General features: G+C 38.2%; 1 protein-coding gene across 10 annotated transcripts in view; it reads right to left on the reverse strand.

The window, feature by feature from the left end:
- Positions 1-22,867, reverse strand: part of TPD52 (tumor protein D52) — a 112,364-nt gene that overhangs the window by 56,679 nt on the left and 32,818 nt on the right. For 2 of the 10 annotated variants that reach the window (XM_081266291.1, XM_081266292.1), the window contains one exon: positions 16,553-16,599. The exons of the other annotated variants lie outside the window; for them this stretch is intronic. In XM_081266291.1, coding sequence (XP_081122417.1) covers positions 16,553-16,598 — 46 coding nt within the window. In that variant the 5' untranslated portion in view covers position 16,599. The remainder of the gene's footprint in view (positions 1-16,552; positions 16,600-22,867) is intronic. 10 annotated transcript variants of the gene reach the window in all.

A 22,867-nucleotide genomic window follows, 5' to 3' on the forward strand; every position in this document is an offset into this window, starting at 1 on the left:
ATAAAAAATGACAAAATCCTAGAATTTGCAGGGAAATGGATGGCACTAGAGCAGATTATGCTTAGTGAAGCTAGCCAATCCCTAAAAAACAAATACCAAATGTCTTCTTTGATATAATGAGAGCAAATAAGAACAGAGCAGGGAGGAAGAGTAGGAAGAAAAGAGTAACATTAAACAGAGACATGTGATGGGAGGGAAAGGGAAAGAAAAGGGAAATTCCATGGAAATGAAGGGAGACCCTCATTGCTATACAAAATTACATATAAGAGGTTGTGAGGGGAATGGGAAAATAAACAAGGAGAGAAATGAATTACAGTAGATGGGGTAGAGAGAGAAGATGTGAGGGGAGAGGAGGGGGTATAGTAGGGGATAGGAAAGGTAGCAGAATACAACAGTTACTAATAGGGCATTATGTAAAATTGTGGATGTGTAACCGACGTGATTCTGCAATCTGCATTTGGGGTAAAATTGGGGGTTCATAACCCACTTCAATCTAATGTATGAAATATGATATGTCAAGAGCTTTGTAATGTTGTGAACAACCAATAAAAAAAAAAAAGAAGGCATAACCTTCATGCCCAACAACCTGAAAAAAAAAAAAAAAAAGACTAACAGTAAACAAAGACGAATGGGGGGAGAGAAAGGGAGAGAGAAGGGAAAGCATATGGAAATGGTAGGAGACCTTCAATGATACACAAAATTATAAGAGGTTATGAGGGGCAAGGGGGAGGGGGAAAAAAGGGGAGAGAATTGAACAACAGCAGAGGAGGTAGAGAGGGAAGATGGGAGGGGAGGGGAGGGGAGGGGGGATAGTAGGGGATAGGAAAGGTAGCAGAATACAACAGTCACTAATATGCCATTATGTAATAATGTGAGTATGTAACAGATGTGATTCTGCAATCTGTATTTGGGGTAAAAATGGGAGTTCAAAACCCAATTGAGTCTAATGTATGAAAGATGATATATCATGAGCTCTGTAATGTTTTGAACAATCAATAAAAATAAATTAATTAATTAATTAATTTAAGAAAAGACTATGAAAATGATTCTTACTAAAGGAGAACACGTGGTCCTAGATTTGGTTGTATATTCAAGGGAAAAAAAAAAAGAAACTGTATAAAATAGACCATTACTGGGTCAGCCGTGAAAACTGGAACACAACTGCAAATCAGTCAAAAGCTATACAAATTTTAAATTTACTAAGGTTGACCACAACACTAAGGTTATAAGAGAATATTCCCCTTTGTAGGAAATACAAGAAGTAGTGAGTGGCAAATGGCCCTGGAATATTCGACTTCCTCTCAAGTACTTCAGACTCAGAGAATGATAAAGCAGGTGGGGTAAAATGTTAACAGTAGGGGAATCTGAAAAGAGAATGTGTTCTTTATATTGTTCTTATTTTTTGCCATCTTTCTATAAATATGAAATTAAAAACTGAATGGCAAGAACTCCTCTGCATCAGATTTAGCAGTCCTGAGGGAGCAAATAAAAAGGAAGAGGCAGTAATGGGGTCACTGGCCTGTTAGGACTGGGCTTTGGTTACCACTGAGATGCACAGGCGCATCTTGGCTCCCAGCCACTTCTGAGAGCTGAAAGGATTGCTCCCCCTTCCACTGAACAAACACCTGATCTTCCATCTGCAGTAAAAGCAGTCTCACCATCACATCCTTTGCTGGTGACATCTTTTCTGAGGCAGGGGAAACAGTGAACACTTGCAAGCAGGAAGCAAAGCCAGGAATGGGCCAAAGGCAGAAAATGTCCTTTAATGATGACGATAACCATGACTCACCCCTAAGGAACCACTACTGGGAACCAGGCATTCTTCAATGCACTTCTCACGGGTCCTTTGGAGCAGACTTTTTCACCACACTCATTTTGCAGATGAGAAAACTGAGGCCCACAAAAGTAAAGTGATTTGCCTCAGGCACACAGGAAGAGGTGAAGCTGGGACTTGAGTTCCTGCAGTCTGGCTCCTGTGCTATCAAGAAGCAAAACACATGGAAGAAAACCTTGAGCGACCAATATCACAGGAATAAAAGGAAAAGGATGGATGAGATCAAACACCAGAGAGACTCTGAATGAAACCACTGGACTTGGGGTCCAAGTGACCTTGCAGGTAAGTTTTAGTTACAAGCCATGGTAAAAGATAAGGGAATGTGGAGGCTAGCCAAGGGTAGAGAAGGGAAAAGTCAAGTGAAAATAAGTTTTAAAAAAATAAAATTTGTGTATATTGGAAGAGACAAAAGAGGCAATACAAAGGCAGGTGCAGAGTGACGTCAGACGTCCAGGAAGGTCTGGAGGTGACTTCAATTTCTAAATTTAGTACAACTAGATTAAATCATTTTGGCTTTCTTTTAAAAATATATGTTGGGAAAGCCCAGCACTCCTGCAATGACAGTGAGTGGGGAGGCTGAGACAGGAGAATTGTGAGTTTGAGGCCAGCCTTGGCAATTTAACAAGATCCTTAGCAACTCAGTAAGACCCTGTGTCAAAATTTTAAAAATAAATTTAAAAAAAAAACTGTGGTGGTAGTTTGGCGATAGCATCTATATGTTCAATTTCCAGAGCCAAAAAAAAAAAAAAATTGGGGGAGGGGACTGGGGATTGAACTCAGGGGCACTCAACCACTGAGCCACATCCCCAGCCCTATTTTGTACTTTATTTAGAGACAGGGTCTCACTGAGTTGCTTAGTGCCTCGCTGTTGCTGAGGCTAGCTTTGAGCTCATGATCCTCCTGCCTCAGCTTCCTGAGCCACTAGGAATTCAGGCAAGCACCATAACACCTGGCCAAAAAAAAAAAAATTAAATAGACTTTTTAAAAAGTAAAAATATATGTCAGCCTTCAAGTTTAAAACTTTGCATTAGAAATTGAGGAAATATTCCCTATGGAAACACCATTACTTTCCCCCTTTATTTTCCACCCCAAGGGGAGAAAAGTCTACAGTGCCCAGTATTATTTAAATGTTGAAATTTAAAAATCTATCTGGTCTGGACGTGTGGCTCAGTGGCAGAGGGTTTCCTTAGCATCCTTGACACCCTGGATTCAATCCCCAGTACTACAAATAAACAACAACAACAACAAAAAAAAAAAAACATGTCCTCTTTGAAGACCCCTATCCTGAATAAAAATACATAAACTAGAAGATATATTCAAATTATTTATACCTAAACGCAAATACTTCTTCGGTGATAAATGAGTTCTTTAAAAAGTTCAACTCCATTTATCTGACCCTTTGACTTGCAAAGAAATCCTCACTTGGCAAGAACCCTAACATTTCAGGAATGTTCTGCCTTCACAAAATAATAGTAATTGAGTTCCTGTCAGTTGTCAGGCCAGAGGCTTTCTCCCCCACTCAAGATTTTTTGCTTTTGTTTTAAATTAAAAGTGACACTTAATGAGATTTCATTCCCTCCCTCAACCTACCACCAGACACATTTTCTAGTTAAGCCTTTAACTGGGCAGATCAGCACCTGTTGAGAATTCTCAGGAGTGCCAGTATTCTCTGTCACAGAAAGTCACACTGAATTCCAAAGTGCACAAGATCTTACCAAGTTGATTCAGTCATCTCAGAGCATGTTTTTGCCAATACTATTCACAGACTAAAAAGGCTTCAGTATCATAGCACAAAATAGAAACATAGCTTGATATTTGCCATATATGTAGATTTTAACTACCATATATCAAGGAAAAGAAAAAAGCTTTTTCATTTTTATAGAGAGGCTGAGTTAGTCACTCACAAATCCCACTGCTTCCTATTAAAAAAGATTATCTTGGGGCTGAGGTTGTGGCTCAGAGGTAGAGTGCTCGCCTAGCATGTGTGAGGCACTAGGTTCAATCCTAAGCACCACATTAAAATAAAAGTGTGTGTATGTATGTATGTGTGTGTGTGTGTATATATATATATGTATATATATATATATATATATATATATATAGAGAGAGAGAGAGAGAGAGAGAGAGAGTCATATGCATACATTATATACACATGAATATATATAAAGATTACCTTAACTCCACTAGGAAATGGACTTTTGGGGCGGGGGGGGGGAGCCTTTGAAGTAAGTATTATGAAACTTGATGCCCTGTTATAGTATTTCAAAGGGGAAAAAAGCACTGGGCTTCAAAATGCTAGCAGAACTTCTTTGAAATGCCACAAGGTGGCCACCGGATGATGGGAAATACAGCCAAAATACTGACAAGAATAAAATCAGTTTTTAAGGTATAACCTTGTAAATTGGGGGAGGTGGGGTGAGGTTGTTTTGTACTTTAATTTATGGTCAACTGTATTTTACATCTTAAATTTCTAAAAGCATTTTTATAATCACTTTTAGCAAGATTTTCCAAAAATTTCATATACTGGTTTCTCCAATTTGTATCTGAAATTTCTCAATGTAGAGTGAGGGGAAAGCACTGATTTGCTTGAAACCAAAATGTTTTTGATTTTGAGCTTAGATGTCCTTCTTTACAGTGTTGATCTACTTTAATCTGTTTTCTTCCATCTTGAATTAAATGAGAAAATCATTTGCTTATCTTTGAGTTAAGTTAATAAATAGTGCCAAACAAGTTCTTTTCTTTTAAAAAATAAATCTTGTAAGAAAATGGGCTGGTCCAAGGACACGACTTTGAATCATGGATTGGATCCCGTGCCGGGAATGACAATTTTTTTTTTTTTTTTTTTTTTTTAGTTGCTAGGCTGAATAAATTGAGGAATTACTTTCAGTTTGGGTTTTGTGTATTCTTAAATAACCACTGACATTTACATTCTTACTAGGTCAAAAAAATAATAAACCCTGAGTTTATGTCCTTTCCATTACACATTTTCTCTCTTAAAAGGTATTTTTTCTTTATAAATATTTTTAAAGAGTCCTCCCCTCCTAAACTAAGACTAATGTATGACATGAAATATTTTTAAATAACATATTTACTAGTATGAACAAGACATATGAACATTGAAAAACTTGGTAACATAGTAGCACAGTAAATGGATGTTATCAACTATGTCTGCTGTTACTTTGTTTTCCATTATATCTTTACTAATATGTTCTTGGTGTAGCTTGTTTATTGACAGTTTTAGACATCTTGTTTATACAAAATGAACTTCAGTGTGAAAAAGAAGCTTGAAAATTAAGCATATTTAAATATAAGATTGAAATAAAATTTCAATTTATATATTCTAACAATTATTGCATACTTTGTAAGCATTTATATTTCTCCACTAGACAAAATCAATATTTGGTTTTATACTGAATTTTCAGTTGTGAAGGATGAATTATGTATCATTTTAGCACATTAAAGAATAATAAATTTAGCACAGTAGAGTTGCAGCCACTTGAAACCTCATGTTTTCTACAAATGTTGATTTTTAATTAACATGGAAATTTTGAAAACTTCAAATAAAAGTCTGATTTCATGAATAAAATGATATTGAAAACCTTAAGGTTACAAGCAGTTTTGATTACTAAATCTTGCCCAGAAAGAGTCTCCCTTAGAAGATTTTCCATATTGAAAGAGGAAAGATTTCTGTGGCTTTCTGATTATCTTTTGGACATATGCCTATTTTCTTTCCAGTATGAACTCTTAGTTGTGAAAGATATTATTTTGTCTGGTTATTGTGTGTGTACATGTCTGCAATTGATAAAAACTCAGTTGGAAATGTAACTTTGCTGGTGATAAATAATTTCATATTTTAAAAAATTTATGATCACTCTTCAAACTAATCAGTGGTTTCCTACATTATAGGCTCAGGTAAGATTTCTCCAACCACTACTTCTCCAACTTTGCCACACACATGAACCACATGGGGACCTTGTTGAACTATAGATTGATTATGAAGGGCTAGAGAGGAACCTGAGATTCTGCTTTGGAGACAAGCTCGAGGTGATTCTGGATGCTGTAGGGCCAGCTTTAGTTAGCAGCTGCTACATTTCCGAAGGATGACAGCTTGAGCAAACTCTATAGTCATGTGTCACCTAACCAGAAGACATACCCTGGGAAACATGTAATTACATAATTTGGTCACTGAGAAACATCACTGAGTGCACTAACAAAAACTAAGAAGATTATGACCTCATTAGATGATATGATATTATTCTTTACACTGTAAAGAAGGACATCTAAGCTCAAAATCAAAAACATTTTGGTTTCAAACAAATCAGTGCTTTCCCCTCACTCTACTGTCTTACATGTGGTTCATTCTTGTGCTGGTCAGATTTCCATAACTGTGACAAATTGCCTGAGATATTCAAAAGGAGGAAAGATTTATTTTGGATCAGATGCAGAGGTTTCAGTCCCTGGTCCCTTTGGGCCTATGTGTAGCAAGACAGAACCTGGCAGCTCAAGTGTGTGGTGGAGCACAGCCACTCACCCCCTGGGGGCCGGGAAGCAGACAGAAAGGGGCAGGAGTACCTAATTCTCTTCAAGGGCATGCCCCCCACTTCTAACTTGCTTCCAGTAGACCCTACCTCTTAAAGGTTCTACCACCTCCTAATGGTGCCAAGGATGGTGAACAAGCCTTCAATACATGAGTCCTTCAAGAACATCCCAGAGACAAAGCATTGCAATAGTTAATTGAAATATTATTGTTGCCAGACATCACACTGCCTATGGTCTCAGCAACTAAGGAGGTGGAGGCAGGACGATCACAAGTTCAAAGCCATCCTCAGCAATTTAGCAAGACCCCAGGAACTTAGCAAGACCCTGTCTCAAAATTAAAAACAAAAAAGGCTGGGGATGTAGCTCAGTGGTAAAACACCCCTGGGTTCATTCCCAGTAAACCCTCCCCACTAAAAAAAAAAAAAAAAAAAAAAAAGTATTACTTGTCACATGACTGTCATTCTACACAATCTCATCATTTTAAAATATATATTTTTGATAAAAGACCTTATAGCCAATGAAGTGGGGTTTTTTGTTTTATTTTGTTTTGTTTTTATGTTTTTGTTTTCCTGCTGTCCCAACAGTTCACAAAGCAAGCAAGTTCAGGACAAACTGATATGTCCTGTCATGACAGGGTGTTTCTATGGATAATTACCTCAAGTCTAGAATTATAATAACAATAAACAGATTGGAACAGTAATATGGGAAGGAAAGCTGGCCATTCTGTCTAAGAGTATTAACGATGCATTTGAGAGCACCATGGTCTCTATGGTGAGATTACTGGAAGATAAAGAGGATTCGTCCAAGCTGAATGATTCCAATTTGCTGACTGAGTTTAAAGAGCGCTCTATAGGGGTGCATAATAAACACAACTGTCAGAACCCTAAAAGGAATTAATGCATTGGCAAACCTAAAATTTTAATTTGGAAAAACTTCCACAATGCTTACACAGCTATTCCCAGCAACTGGAGGCTCAGATGAAATACTTTACCTTAAGGGAGTGGGAGTTTCTTGAGAACAGTAGGCACTTACTCAAAATGAATGTTGGCCATGAACTTCAATCACCAGCAAGCTGAGGCATACCAAACATGCTCAAAATACCAGCAAGTCATATAGCCAGGCAGCTGAACTCACTTTTAATCTTGTATTAAGCTAATTAGCTGTATCCAGTGGGTCAACGATTAAAAAATACACAGCACAAATATTGCCTATTGCTGAATTTTATTAAGAAATAAGAGTCTCATGTCAAAATTTATAGCATCTGTCTCTGATCCTGGTAGTCTGGGAGATGCTGTCTCCAATTCCAAATTTCATAGCTTTTCCTTCTTCTTTTAATGTTTTTATTAATACATTATAGTTATACACAATGGTGGGGTAAATTTTGACAGATTCATAAATGCACGTAACATAGTTTGTTCAAAATCCTTTCCTTCTTAAAGACAACAATAGAACAGCAATGCTACAAGTAAATTCAAGAGTACCCCAATGGAGGTACTGGAGGAGAGTCCTGAAATTTTAAAATCATCTGACTATAATAACAGTACTTATTACTGTAAAGGCTCTTTATGGCCTTTTTTTCGGTTTTATATAAAGTTATTATCAAATGGGTATTTATCAAAACAACACATCACTTTATTTATTCCAGGAAGCATTCCCAGTGTTGAAAGGGTACGATCACTGAAGTATGGGTGAGAAGGGAGCATGAAGTGGAAAAATGCTCTCCTGAAAAGTCTCCAGAACTGGGAAACCATGCAATTACTGCCGTGTCATCCCTGAAAGATCAAGATAATTATGAGTATGGTTTAATCATCTTACTTAAATATGACTAAGAATGCTAACTAATCACCAAACCAATTTCCTCTTATTCCTATGCACGTAGCTAGTACAGTTCCCAGGCTCCTGCAGTTAGATGTGGCAATGAGACTAAGTTGTAGCCAAAGGAAAATGATACCTACACAACATAAGGAAAACACAAAGATTACTGTCCACGGCCACTGAGAGTTGGGGAGTGTTAACTGCGGCAGAATTCAGCATAAGCTGATTATTCAGCCAAATAGAGCTTCAAATGGATTTTTTAAAATTTCTCTTTTAAAATGATCATATCCCCAGATGAAAAAGTTTTGGAACCAGATAGTGATGATAGTTTCCAAATGCTGTGAATGTAATAAATGCTCTCAACCGTACATTTAAAAATGGTTAAGGGCTGGGGTTGTAGCTCAGTGGTGGAGCCCCTGCCTAGCACATGTGAGGCACTGGGTTTGATACTCAGCACCATATATAAAAAAAAATAAAATAAAATAAATAAAGGTATTGTATCAATCTACAACTAAAATATATAAATTAAATAAAAAGGTTAAAATGGCAAATTTTGTTATACACATTCTATCACAATAAAAAACATCCCCAAATCACATAAAGACAGTCATTTATATTTTTAAATTAATTAATACTAGAAAAAAAAACAAAATAAGAAGTTCAACATGGAACAATGGAAAGGGTAGGAGCCCATAACTATGATTAAGGAATATTTGTGGTTAAAATTTTTAAGTACCCTTTCTGAAAGGGTACTTAAAATCACACAATCAAAATCTGGGTCCAGATTTGTTCAGAAAATGTTTCCTGTAAAGAAGAACACCTAGCAGAGGCAGGACCAGGTCGGTTGCCACAGGAAAAAAGGACAGGCATCAGCAAGAGGACAGACACTGGGAATGAGTGAAAGAAGCTACGCGAAAAGACCACATATGCATGACTCCAACATCTGACATTTTGGAAAGACAAAACCATGGAGACAGAAAAAAGATACACATGACTCTAACGTAAGACATTCTGGAGAGCAAAACCATGCAGACAGGAAAAAGATCAGTGGCTGCCAGGGACTAGGTGTGAGAGGAAGGAAGGAGAGGTCAGCAGAACACAGGGGATTTTAGGGCAATGAAATATACTACTTTGTAGGATACTATAATGGTGGGTTCGTGTCATGTACATTTATCAAAACCCTTTCAACGTCCAACACAATGAGTGAATCCTAATGTAAACCACACACTTTAATTAATAATGTATCACATTAATTAATTGCAACATATGTACCATACAAATGTATTTGTTTTGTTTTTTGCAGTACTGGGGATTGAACCCAGGGCCTCCCACATGCTAAGAAAACAGGGTTTCCCTAAATTACTGAGGCTGGCCTCAAACTCATCAAACTCCTGCCTCAGCCTCCGGAGTAGCTGGGATTACAGGTGTGTGTCACCATGCCTGACAAATATAAGATGTTATCAGGGTAAACTAAAGGGTAAGGAAACTTTTTGTACTATCTGCTCTATTTTTTGTACCTCAAACTGCTTGAAAACGATTAAAACTTATTAATTTAAAAAATGAACCCATTTCACCTACTCTGCCTAAGGGAAAGCACCCAGAATACTGAAACAACTTTACTTGGGCTTTTTATTGTCAAGGCTTCACCACAGAAAGTAAATTCTAAGCTCACGATAAAGAAATGATAGCTTTATTAGCAAGTTACATTATTAATGGGAAGTGGACAATCACCTGAGCATCTCTAGATAAACTCCTCTCTTAAAAAAAAAAATGTAGTGGTTTCAGTATCTGTCAAACTAAAGATGCTGCAAACTACAAGAGAACAGTATCATTTTCAAAGAACCTTCTACCTCAGGTGAAGGTGTTTCACAAAACTTACTGGTAATCTAACATCTTTCTAAAACTAACTAATCAGGAACAGATATCTATTTAACCATTATGTCCCATCATCCTATAAAAACAAATTGAGCAATTGTGTAGCTGTCCTTTAAATTTCTGTATAAGTTTTTTTTTTTTTTTTTTTTTTTATGGGTGACCTACTACAAGACAATGGACATAATGGGTTAATATAGAAAAAGGATACCAAGTTGAAAGCCTATACTTGATCCTTAAGTTTCCTTTTTGGCAAAAATTCAGTGGAAACAGCCTACCAAGATGACATAACCTTCAGTACCAATGACACACTGAACACTGGCAGCCCTGGCTCTTTTCTATGGATTTCTAGGAAGGCAGACATGGCCCCAGCAGCTCCCCTAAGCGTGTGCTCAACACTTAACCCACATGTTGATCAAAACAGAGAGCAATTCTAAATTCATATTCTCCATAAGAAGATTTGGTTTAGGAAAGTAATCCTCTAGAGAAAACTGACCTCCACATTTTAAGAACTGGAAATCATAGGGCACTAACTACAGGATGAGGCAAAATGACTTACAGAAACAAGCTGTGAAACAGAAACCATGGTAATACTTACCTTTATAGGAAGATCATTGCTTTAAATACACAGATCCGAGCCCTAATGATTTTTCTCTATCACCATTTCTTACTTTTAAACAAAAACCGAAACATGACTCACAATGACTTCCCCTTCCAGATTTTACTCTGCATGAGAAGCAAGAAAGACTTCTCCCTAAAAACCAAGAGCATTTCTGCAGCAGAAATTAGAAGCTGCATCACTGAAAACTCTACCAGAAACAAGGTTCACTAAGGGCTGCTAGGGGAAGGCCTGCCCAGCATGCAGCATCTCAGAATGACTATGTTCAGTTCATGTGTCTTAAGTCATCCATATTAGTCAGACTTCACTGTAGTTAGATAAATCTCTCTTGCCACTCTGGAGGCTGAGAAATCCCCAGATCTGTAGTTGGCCAGCCAGCAGCCCAGGAGAGGCAAGGATGTTAATTTCCAGTCAAAACCTGAAAGCAGGAAAAGACCACGGTCCCAGCTAAAGACAGGTGAAGAAAGGTCCCACGGGTTCCCCTCTAACGCAGCCTTTTTATTCTCCTGAGGCCTCCAGTGGATTGCCGGAGCCCACCCACATGGGGATGGAGGTTTGCTTTACTTCTCTATCAACTGAAACACTCATCTTATCCAAAAACATCCTCAGAGACAAATCCAGGCTGTTTGACCCAAAGTCTGGGCAACCCGTGGCCCACTCAAGTTGGCACACACACACAAACACTTCATTACTAAGCTGCTCAGAGTACTGCCACACACTGAGGGCTTCACTGATACATTCACTTTTCAAGTTTTAGCAACAGCATATTCAGTGGAAAAACAGGTAGAACAGAGATGATCTAGGCTAACAAGCATAATAAAGAAGTAAATTAGGCAACTACATGAAATCTTATGAGAAAAAGAAAAGGAGAGAGGCAAGCACTGAGCAACTGTAGAATGCTTGGAGAAAGAGTGTAATTTGTAACTTTGCAACAGGAATAGGAGGATTGCTAGTACCAAGGCTGCTTAACAAATTTGAAGGTATCAGGGAATAGCTCAGCTGGGTGGTTCTCGCTTGGGGATCTCATGAGGTTGCAGGCAAGCTTGAGTCCAGCTGGGGAAGCCATTGCCAAGCTCACTCACGTGGCTACTGGCTGGAGGTATTCTCTCTCCCCACATTGGCCTTTCATAGAGGTGTTCACAACCTGGCACTTAGCTCACCCCAGAAAGTGACTAGAAAAAGAGGCCAAGATGGAAGCCTCAGTCTTTTATAACCTCATCTCAGAAGTCACTTGCCATCATTTCTGCCATATCCTACTGGTCACACACAGACTAAACCTAGTCTGGTGCATGGCAGGGGACTATATCCAGGAGTGAATGCTGGATCACTGGATAGCATCCTGGAGGCTGTCTACCACCTGGGTGTGTCAGTACTGGGGGTGGGGCAGAAAAACACCTTGTGTGAGTTTTAGTACTGGAAACTCGCAAATAGAACAGCTTTCAAAAATATCTTACTATGATATTAATATATATTTGGTCTTCATTCCCTTTTTCTGACATACAGTTCCTACTCTACTTGGAATCTCCAGAGGGCTATCTTTTTCTGGTGGCTGGGGGACCCTAGCTAGCTAGGAAGGGATCAGGTAGTCAGGCAAACCAACCATGTGTCAGTCTTACTCCTGATCTCCAGGAAGGAGAGAAGAGCTACAGGTTGAGGGTTGATAAAACAATGACCAATGATTCAATCACTCATGCCTACACAATGGAACTTCCATAAAAACCCAAAAGAACCAAGTTCTAGGAGCTTCCAGACAAGTGAACAGGGGGAGGTTCCTGGACCCTGGCACAGATGGAAAGGAAAATGGAGTTCTGTGCCCCTCCCCATGGACTTCACCTTACGCATCCCTTCCCTCTGGCTATGCATGAGAAACTTCTGTCATAAATGGGAAATTATCTGTGAAGTATTTCTGAGGTGTTTTGTTTTGTTTTGTTTTTTAGTTACTCAAGCAAATTACTAAGAGATTTATGAGAACTACAATTCATAGCTGGTCAGTCAGAAGCCCCAGTGGCCCAGACTTGGGACTGGCATCTGAAGCAGGAGAGTGTCTTAGAAGACTGAGCTCTCACCCTGTGTAATCATGCAACCTCCAGGTACACAGAGTCAGAATGAACTCAATCAGAGGACACCAGGCCTGTGTCCACTGCAGAGCTACTTGGAAAATCTGTGGGTGGGAAAAGCTCACACACATTTGGTCACAAAAGCATTTTGTGTGACCGTGAGAATGGAAAAAAAATACTTTGTTTTTTTCCAGTGCTGTTTCACCACACTTGTAAAGATCCAAAAAAATATATTTTTTTTCTTAAGTTCTCAATCCTATAGGATGATGTGACTCACCACTAATAAAGCATGACCAATGAGGGTTTTATCAGTATGGGAAAAATTTGAACAAACACATCTGACTATAAAGTACACATTTACAAGATTCAGAGGGTAATAAGTAGAAGACAGTATCAAGGAAGGAGTGGATGCTCTGGAGTCAGGAAAAATAAAATATCCATGGCATTCCATAGCTCACTGGCCATGTCACTTCGTCCATGAACCCAGGTTTTTCATCTATAAAATTAAGCCAATATCTCCCTATTTCATGGGGTTGTTGGAAATGAACACAACATGCTTAGCAGTCATACACACCACAACAATGGCATCAGTTGCTAAATAAACCACTGTATCTGGGAAATTTAAAAACTAGTTGGTTCATATTCTAACAAAGACACCATACTACTGTAGTTCTAGAAGTAGCAATAACGTATACCCCATTGCACATGGCCAAATGATCCACCCGGTTCACTGCAGAGTCTGAAAATTATTTGTCTTATCTTCAGAGATCATGCATCCATAAAAACAAAACAACAGTATCAAACACTTAGTAATGACAAGGCATTGTCTGTTGGCAGTGCTCTGAGCACTTCATAGCATTTTAATCTCACAACGATTTTATGGATGAGATAGTATCATTAGAGAGGTGCCAAAAGGTTACATATCTGGCCCAAGACCACCGAGTAAGGGGCAGATCCAGGATTTGAACGCAGGCTGACTCTCTGGAGCCTGTGTTAATTACCATCCGGCTCTGCCCCCAAGACAGGGCCCAGATATCTGGATCTGTAACTGGGCTCCCAAGTGATTCTGATACTGAGAGTCCATGAGTACACTTCGAGAAACACTTGAGCCCTATCTGTAGTAAACAATACCTACAGTTTAAGAATTGTATTTCTCTTAAGTCTAAAAAACAAAGTAGAGCTGATCGAGGTATTTAAGTGCTAGACTTTGCTAAGGTATAAAAATACACAACCAAGTGGAAAAGGAATTCCACTTGTAAAACTAAAGCATCACTTTAGGTCATATAATACTCCAGCACATGCCTGCCTGCAGACTTTCCACCTACCTGCTCCCTCATGCCACACCACCCCTGGCTTTCTAGACTGTCCTCCCTGATAAACTACTAGGTTCTATCATCTGCCACCTTTATTCTGAACTCTATCTTGACCACCTATTTCAAATCACACAACTATGTTCTTTACCTTAAAGCCCCTACATGTGCAACCAACCTCACTGCCCCACTCTATTTAGTTTTATAATGGAATATATACCTAATATGTGATATACTTATTATGTATCTTCATTATTGTCTGTCTCCCCCAACATAAATTCTAACAGCAGGAATTTTTTTCTTCCTTTTTTTTTTTCCTTTTTTCCTTATTGACATACCCAAAGTTGGGTTGGGGATATAGCTCAGTTGACAGAGTGCTGGCCTTGCATGCACAGGCCCTGGGTTCAATCCCTAGCACCACAAAAAAAAAAAAAAAAAAAAAAAAAAAGACATACCTCAAAGTGCCTACAACAGTACCTGACACACAGAAATCTATCTGTTGGATTACATACTTGTCAGTGTCCAGCTCAAACCTTTTAGTAGCTTTCCAATACTTATATAAATAAAATTCAGACATCCTCTCAGGGATTCCTCACATTCCAAAACTGGGTCCTAACTGACCTTTAACTTTAATTCCACTAAATGAGACCCAGAAATCCAGGGTGATGGCATTTCCTCAACTTTCTGTTTTCCTACCGCAGTGCCTTTATTCATGTATCCCTCTCTTTCTAGAGTGCCTTGATTATACCACAACACTTTCACCTTCAGTATCAAACCTATTGTGAATGAAAGGCATCTGTTTTGTAAATGAAGAAGATAATCTCTACTTACAGATAACATTATCTCATATATAGAACAACTGAAGAATCCATTAAAAACTATTAGAACTACATAACAAGTTTAGCAAGCTTACAGGAAGTAAGACCAATATACAAAAGTTGTCAAGTATCTGGTCAATTGTAATGAATAATATGAAAATGAAATTAAGATAAATTCTATTTGCAACAGCAAATTTTCTTTAACAAAAGAAAAGCAGAATTGATACTCTGAAAACTATAAAATATTTTTGAAAGAAATCAGACAGCTTAAATGGGTGGGATGATGCCCCATACCCATGGATCTGAAGACTTAATATGTTAGGATGGAGGTGCCTTGTTAACACAGTAGGTGGCGCATCAATTTCATGATAGTGTTAAGATGGCGTTCCAAATCACTTGACAGATTCAATGTAATACCTATCAAAATCCCAGCTGATTTCCTTTCAGCAATTTAAGAGTTCATCCTAAAATTCATGTGGAAATTGAATAGCCAAAATAGCTGGAATAATCTTGAGAAATAGTATATTAGAAGACTTACGCTTTCTAATTTCAAAACTTGCCACATTACTATATATAATCAAGAGAATAGGACATGGGTCTAGAGATAAGACATACAGATCCTTGGAAAAGAATTAAGAGTACAGAGGCAAAATTCACATTTAAGGTCAATTGATTTTTTACAAGATGCCAAGATGATCCAATGATGAAAATAGACTTTTCATGGGCTGGGGTTGTGGCTTAGTGGAATAGCACTTGCCCTAGGTTCAATTCTCAGCACCACATATAAATAAATAAAATAAAGGTCCATTGACAACAATAAAATATTTTTTAAAAAAAGAAAATAGACTTTTCATAAAATGGTTGGGGAAAATGGCTATCCACACACAAAAGTGCAAAATTGGATCCATTCCTCAAAGCACACACTTAGAACCAAAGACCTACATGTAAGGGCTTAAACTACAAAATTCTAAGAAAACACAGACATAAATTACATGGCCTGGATTATACAATGTTTTCTTAGATATGACACCAAAAGCACATACAACAAAAGAAAAGATAGAAGGCAGGTCATGGGGCTCAGTGGTAGAGCATATACTTAGCATGCATGAGGACCTGGGTTCAATCCCAGGAAAGGAAAGAAAGGTAGAAGGGAACAAGGAAGAGGTTCAAGAAAGAGGGTTTCAATTTTTATTTAATACCTTGCTAATCACATAAAATTTGTTTCAGATATGTAACAATATGTAAGAGAAAATATAAACTTTTTTTAATTGAAGGAATACGGGCTTTAGTTTATATGGCATTTAAAGATACAATGCTAGCATCAAAATAAACAAAATATAGAAACAAACTGAAATTCAGAAATAATTCCATGACTACAAAGTAATTTAATATATGAAAATATAACTAATATATGAAAATATTATATGAGAGGAGAAAGGAAGTCATTTTCCAGCCTAAGTCAGAAATTCATGATGGAATAAAAAACTTACACATAAACATTAGAAAATCTATACAAGAAAAATTCTAGAAAATCTATCAGATATTACATTTATGATTTGAGTATAGATGATTTAAGATTTAAAAAATTCAAAAGTTACTAGAAGACTAACGAATTTGACTACATATAATTTGAACTATTATAATAAAAAATGTTAAAAGACGAGTGATAGAAAATGTTTACAACAGACCTGAGTTTATATATTTTGCAGCATACATAGAATAATTCGAAAACATCCTAAAAAACAAAATTAGAATTAAATTAGTTTTTAAGTTTTTAATAATTTTTATTATAGTATATTATAATATTTGTTCTGTTTTATTATTAGTTGTTGTTAAACTTAATTGTGTCTCACTTATTTTTTTAAATAAATGACAGGGGAATGCATTACAATTCTTATTACACATAAACAGCACAATTTTTCATATCTCTGGTTGTACATAAAGTATGTTGACACCAATTCGTGTCTTCATACATGTATGCAGGATAATGATGTCTATCACATTCCACCATCCTTGCTAATCCCTTGCCCCCTCCCTTTCCCTCCCACTCCTCTGCCCTATCTAGAATTCATCTATTCCTCCCATGCTCCCCCTCCCTGCCCCACTATGAGTCAGCCTCCTTGTATCAGAGAAAACACTGGGCATTTGTGTTTTGGAGATTGGCTAACTTCACTTAGCATTATCTTCTCCAATGCCATCCGTTTACCTGCAAATGCCATAATTTTGTTCTCTTTCACTGCTGAGTAAAATTCCATTGTGTACATATGACACTTTTTTTTTATTCATTCATCCACTGAAGGGCATCTAGGTTGGCTCCACAGTTTAGCTATTGTGACTTGTGCTGCTATAAACATCGAGGTGGCTGTGTCCCTGTAGTATGCTGTTTTTAAGTCTTTTGGGTATAGACTGAGGAAAGGGACAGCTGTGTCAAATGGTGGTTCCATTCCGAGATTTCCAAGGAATCTGGATACTGCTTTCCATATTGGCTGCACCAATTTGCAGTCCCACCAGCAATGTATGAGTGTGCCTTTTTCCCCATATTTGTGTCTCACTTATAAATCATTTTATCATAGGACTGTATGTACAGAAAAAACAACACATACAGGGTTTGACACCATGTATACTCTCAGGCATCCACTGGGGGCCTTGGAATACATTTCTAAAACAGATGGTGGGAGGGGACCAGTTAATAAAAAATCATGTGTGGACTGAATTACAGTTTGATTTGGGAAGTCACTGATGGTACTAAAATGCAATATATGTACAGAAGTGAAATGCAGCTTTAGTATGTAAAGTGTTTGATCCTCTCTAGTGAACAATATAAACAAATATTTATTATAATCATTTTAGCTAGAAAAATCTAAAATCTAAGAAAAATAGTTCAGAATGAAACAGGCTTTCTTTAACTTCCATACATCTCTAAATATAATATTGATAATAAAATGAAAATTCAAAATTTGTTTATATTGGTTTTCTCTTCCTTTACCCATACAAATTTGCAAATATATCTTGCTAGGTACCAGATCATTACCAAGACAACTGAAGTCAACATTTCTATCATTTTTCATAGGAACAAATAATCAATGTAAACCTAAGGATTAAGATGAATGCGGCAAATCTGCCACCCTTTCACAAGTCCAGAAAAGGCAAGAATGGCAGGAGCCCCCAATGAACATGACAGAACAAGACCCTCCTCCGCAAAGGATAAGAAGCCACATTACTCAATTCCATCAAAAGATTATGGCCACAGAGACTGGGGATTTTGACAATGTTTTCACAATGATCTCTCAGAGTCTTGGGTTTATTCTTAATGCAGCCTTTAATCCTCACAAATGCCACAGTGCAAAACTAACAAGTACATTGTGTGGAAGTAGTCAAGCATACAAATAGACCATACAAGCTAATCCTATGAAATCTCAAAAGGCACTCGAGAAATATCTTATAATTATCCCCCCCTAAACTCTGTACATTTGCTACAAGAAATTCCAACTGATATTACATTCTTATACGAATACCTGTAATTAACTCCAAAACAATCCAATCCCAGACCTAACCCAGCCTTCATGACCCTAGTCTGCCCTGCTGGCCACCTTTGTCTCCCTTCACACTCTCAGCCTGAGGTACCACCAGGGAATCCAGTCTGACTGTGTCCTTTTTCTTTTTCTTTTCTTTTCTTTTTTAATATCTTTATTTTTTTTTTTTTTTGGTGGAAAAGATAATGAATTCGTTTTTATTTTTTTTTATTTTTTTTATTGGTTGTTCACAACATTACAAAGCTCTTGACATATCATATTTCATACATTAGAATCATGTGGTACTGAGGATGGAACCCAGTGCCTCACACATGCCAGGCGAGCTCTTCACCACTGAGCTACAACCCCAGCCCTGAATTTGTCCTTTTTCTTTATGGCTGAGGTCCTAGAGCTATGAGTAATGAGACATAGGTCAAAGTTTCTTTTTCCATTATTATTAGTTACATAATAAATACTACAGGATTATGTTTATCAGTTTATTATTTCTACCTTATAAAGTCCCCTTTTGTTTTCAATATACTCATAGCTTCCAAAAAAAAAAAAAAAACTTAGGCAATAATGTTATATCATCACTGCCATTTTATCCATGAGAACACTGTAGATCAAACCATTCATTTAATTTAGCTAAAATCACAGGGGAGTCCTCTCATGAGAACCAGGAATCAAGTCTTACACCTTGAGGAGGGCTTTCAAATCTGTTGCAATACACTGCATCTCAAAACAAAACAGAAAAAAAATATGATTAAGCCAGGTTGGAGTGCACAGCATTTGAATAAGCAGCAGCATTTGGACTGAATAGACAGCAACACACACAAAGACAGGTCCATTCTAAGAACAGGAATAAATTATCTAGGTTTGAAAGTAAGGTCTGGAGAACCTTCCCTGCCAGGCTGAGAGTGCTGAGCTTTACCCAAAGGCAGAAAACGCAAGCCTGGGCCAGAGCAGTGGGGCACAGGAGCAGAGGGAAGGCAAACACAGGGGACCAGGAGGCTCTGGACAAAGGGCAGTGGAGATGGGAGCAAGGAAAGTACCTATATGTTGGAGACCAGAAGCCAGAGAGGTGACACACTGGGATCAGCCACTTAGGTGAGTGCCTCTGGAGACTGGAGGATCAGGTGAGACCAAACCCAGAGACAGACAGACCAGCTAGGAGAGCTCTCACGTTTCCACGATTGGGTGCAGTTTTGGTGGGGGGATCCTTGGTGGCTTATGATAGGAGTAAAGTGAATGCTGAGAAAGACTCAGAAGATGAAATTTATACACTAAACTACTGCACACAGAAGCTAAAAAAAGACAATAGAATGACTCTCAAAAGACTGGTTAGACAGTGGTGTCACCAAACAAAAAAGAATGCAAAAGGTTAAAAAGGTTTAAAGAAAACTGAATTTCATTTGATCAAGTTCAAGGAATATCCAAGTAGATATACTACATGAGCAGTTGGAAATGGGATGCTGAGGAACAGCCAAAGAACAGGTTTCTAAATCATGAGCATAAAACTGAAGCTAAAACTGTGAGAAAGGCCTAAGCTCTGACAGAATGCACCGAGGGAGACAGAGAACCATGAACTTGTAAAGGACGGACAGAGAATGTCATCTTGAAGAACTGATCCAAGAAGTATGAGCAACATGTACAAGTTCAACCAGAAAGATTTGGGAATAAAGGTTCAAGAAGAAGAATGAAGCAACAGCACTCCACGCAACAGAAATGTCCGGTAAGATAAGGAAGGCCGAACCAGTGGCAAGCAGGAGGAGACTGGATGCGGACAACATCAGTCAGGAAAGTCGCAGAAGGCAGAAGTCTAATGACCAGAGCTGAAAGTAAGGAAATGAAGTCACAGCAGATCTCTTTGGAGAACTGAACAGAAGAAAGAAAGTGACACATTAGATAATACTAGAGAGGCACCGAGCGCCTGTGGAAAGTGTGTTTGACTTGTAACTTGAAGGTAAATGTTGTAATATAATCCTCACTTATTTTCAAGAACTTAATGTATAAGCAGGATTCTGACATTTCCTCATTCTCATCTATATATATTAGGCATACGAGTTTATGAATAATGAAGACATTCATGGTTGTTCCCCACTATTATATCTGCCTGGCTCCAAACACAAAGTCTTTTTTAAAATAACAAATTTTAAATAGTTGTTATTATTGTAAAAATAACAACCAGTCTTATGTTACACAAACACCAACGCCAAGATCTGTCAGCTGAGTCACACCCAAGTGCTGGTAGGTTTTCTCTGCTCTTGTATTCTAGCTGCATGTTTCGTTATTGTTTTTTATTTACCACTAAAGAACCACCACCTATGTGCCACAGTTTGCACAGCTGATTTCACTTACATTAACAAGAGGAAGAGAAGGGGAGGGCAGCAACCCAAGCATTTCAAACAAAGGATACTCAACCTATAAAAGCATAGGACGTTGATATCATAGGCTGGAAAATCTTTTTTTTTTTTTTTTTTTTTGGTACTGGTGATTGAATCCAGGGGCACTAAACCACTGAGCCACATTCCCAGCCCTATTTTGTATTTTATTTAGAGACAGGGTGTCACTGAGTTGCTTAGCGCTTTGCTTTTGCTGAGGCTGGCTTTGAACTTGCAATCCTCCCAAGATGGTAGGATTATAGGTGTGCGCCACTACTTTTAAAAACTGGCTCTCCGAGCACAGTGGCACATGTCTGTAAGCCCAGCTACTAGGGAGGCTGAGGCAGGAGAATCGTAACTTTGAGATCAGCCCGGTCAACTTATTGAGACTGTCTCAAATTTTTCAAAGGTAATGTAGCTCAGTAGCAAAGCATTCCTGGGTTTAATCCCCAGTTCTATTAAAAACAAAACCAACTTCTAACTCACTTTGTAGTACCTGGTTATAAACAAAGACCTTCCATGGCCCTTAGGACCAAATTTACTTCTTTAATGAGGCACACAAGACTCTTAGGCCTCTGTTACCAACCCCATTGCAGTCCACCTACTACACTACATCATCCTGGTCACTGAGCAGTATTACAAAGAGCTAGGTAACCTTCAGGACATGATACACACTGCCGCCCATCCAGGACACTTCTCTTACCCACAGTAGGGAGCTTTAGCTACTTCTTAAGTTGAGATGGACAAGATGGAGACTAGAAATCACCAGCAATACACTAGCCAATTTTTTTTCACATTTATAGCTTGAAGAAACATTGTTTGGGATGACTTAAACATTAAGATGCATAGCTCCAGGATGGACTGTTTATGGAAACCAACCTCACCTACCCTCAACATTAGAGCTCACCCTTAATCCAATCCACAAAGAAGATAAATCCTGACATTTTCTACCCAGTAAGAGTCATCAACACACTAAGTATTGCCTAAGGGCTGGGAAATAAAATATCTGATTTCATGCTTCTGTTAATGAAGAGGAACAATTTTAACCATACTTAAAATAACATTTTTTTTTAAAAAAAAAGGGGGGGTAATGGAGGGAGAAAGTGGTTTAACCAGTCTTCTCCCAAGTCCTGGGAATTATTTTTTCTTCCCACCCACGACAGTGACTTCTAGGAATAGGGGAGTTGGGAGGGGGTGAAGTTTTGGCTTGAAGAGTCAGTGTCTCAATGGTATTCAAAGCCCTGGTACTAAGTAAGATCACCTACAGGGCCAGTGTGGACAGAAAACTGAGAGGAGGGTCAAGAACAAAGCCTGGTGTTAAGATGAGGAGGCCAGTAAAAACTGGCCACCTACAGAAGGGAAGCAAACTCACCAATGACTCCATTTGCTTGTCAGGTATATTCCTCTGGAACTAATAAATCATTATACTGATAAACCTGCTTTATTAATCACAGTAAACACATTTCATGGCAAAATATCTTGCACATGAACACCCTCAAGTATTAATTGGTACACTGAATAATTGAGACTCCCTTTTAAATGCTAATCTCATCTAATATCTTGGTGTCTTCAAAAGATCAGTATGTCTCCTAAGCCCTTCACTCCTCCTGGGCAAGACTTCAGCACAACTTCCCAGGTATAGTGGTACATTTATCAGGTAGCTTTCATAGAGTCCCTGGGCCACTACTAAGCAGTTCACTTCCTCCACCCTCACTCAACATTGTTGAGATGTGGCCACGTTTAGTCTTCCTTGGAACTCAGGACCCCACAGCAATGCCTACAAGAAGATTCCTTCTAAGAGAGAACCACTAGCTGTCTCAACCATATATGCCCTTATGGCTCCTCCACGTAGCAGCCATCAAAATCAAATGGCATAAGACTAGCTGTGGATGAAATGGCTTTTGTTTGGAAGAGGTTTCATGTGAAGAGACAACTCAGCATCCTAACACAAAACATCGAAGTCTGAAACTCCAGGGATGCAAATGCTGCTAAATATCTACCACTTACTAAATGTGTAAATTAGTGAAACCAACTTCTTCAATAAAAGTGGGACAATACGGCTGGAGTTGTGGCTCAGCAGTAGAGCGCTTGCCTGGCATAAGTGAGACCC

This window comes from Spermophilus citellus (assembly GCF_964194105.1).
Source record: "Spermophilus citellus genome assembly, chromosome: 14".
Taxonomy (NCBI): Eukaryota; Metazoa; Chordata; class Mammalia; order Rodentia; family Sciuridae; genus Spermophilus; species Spermophilus citellus.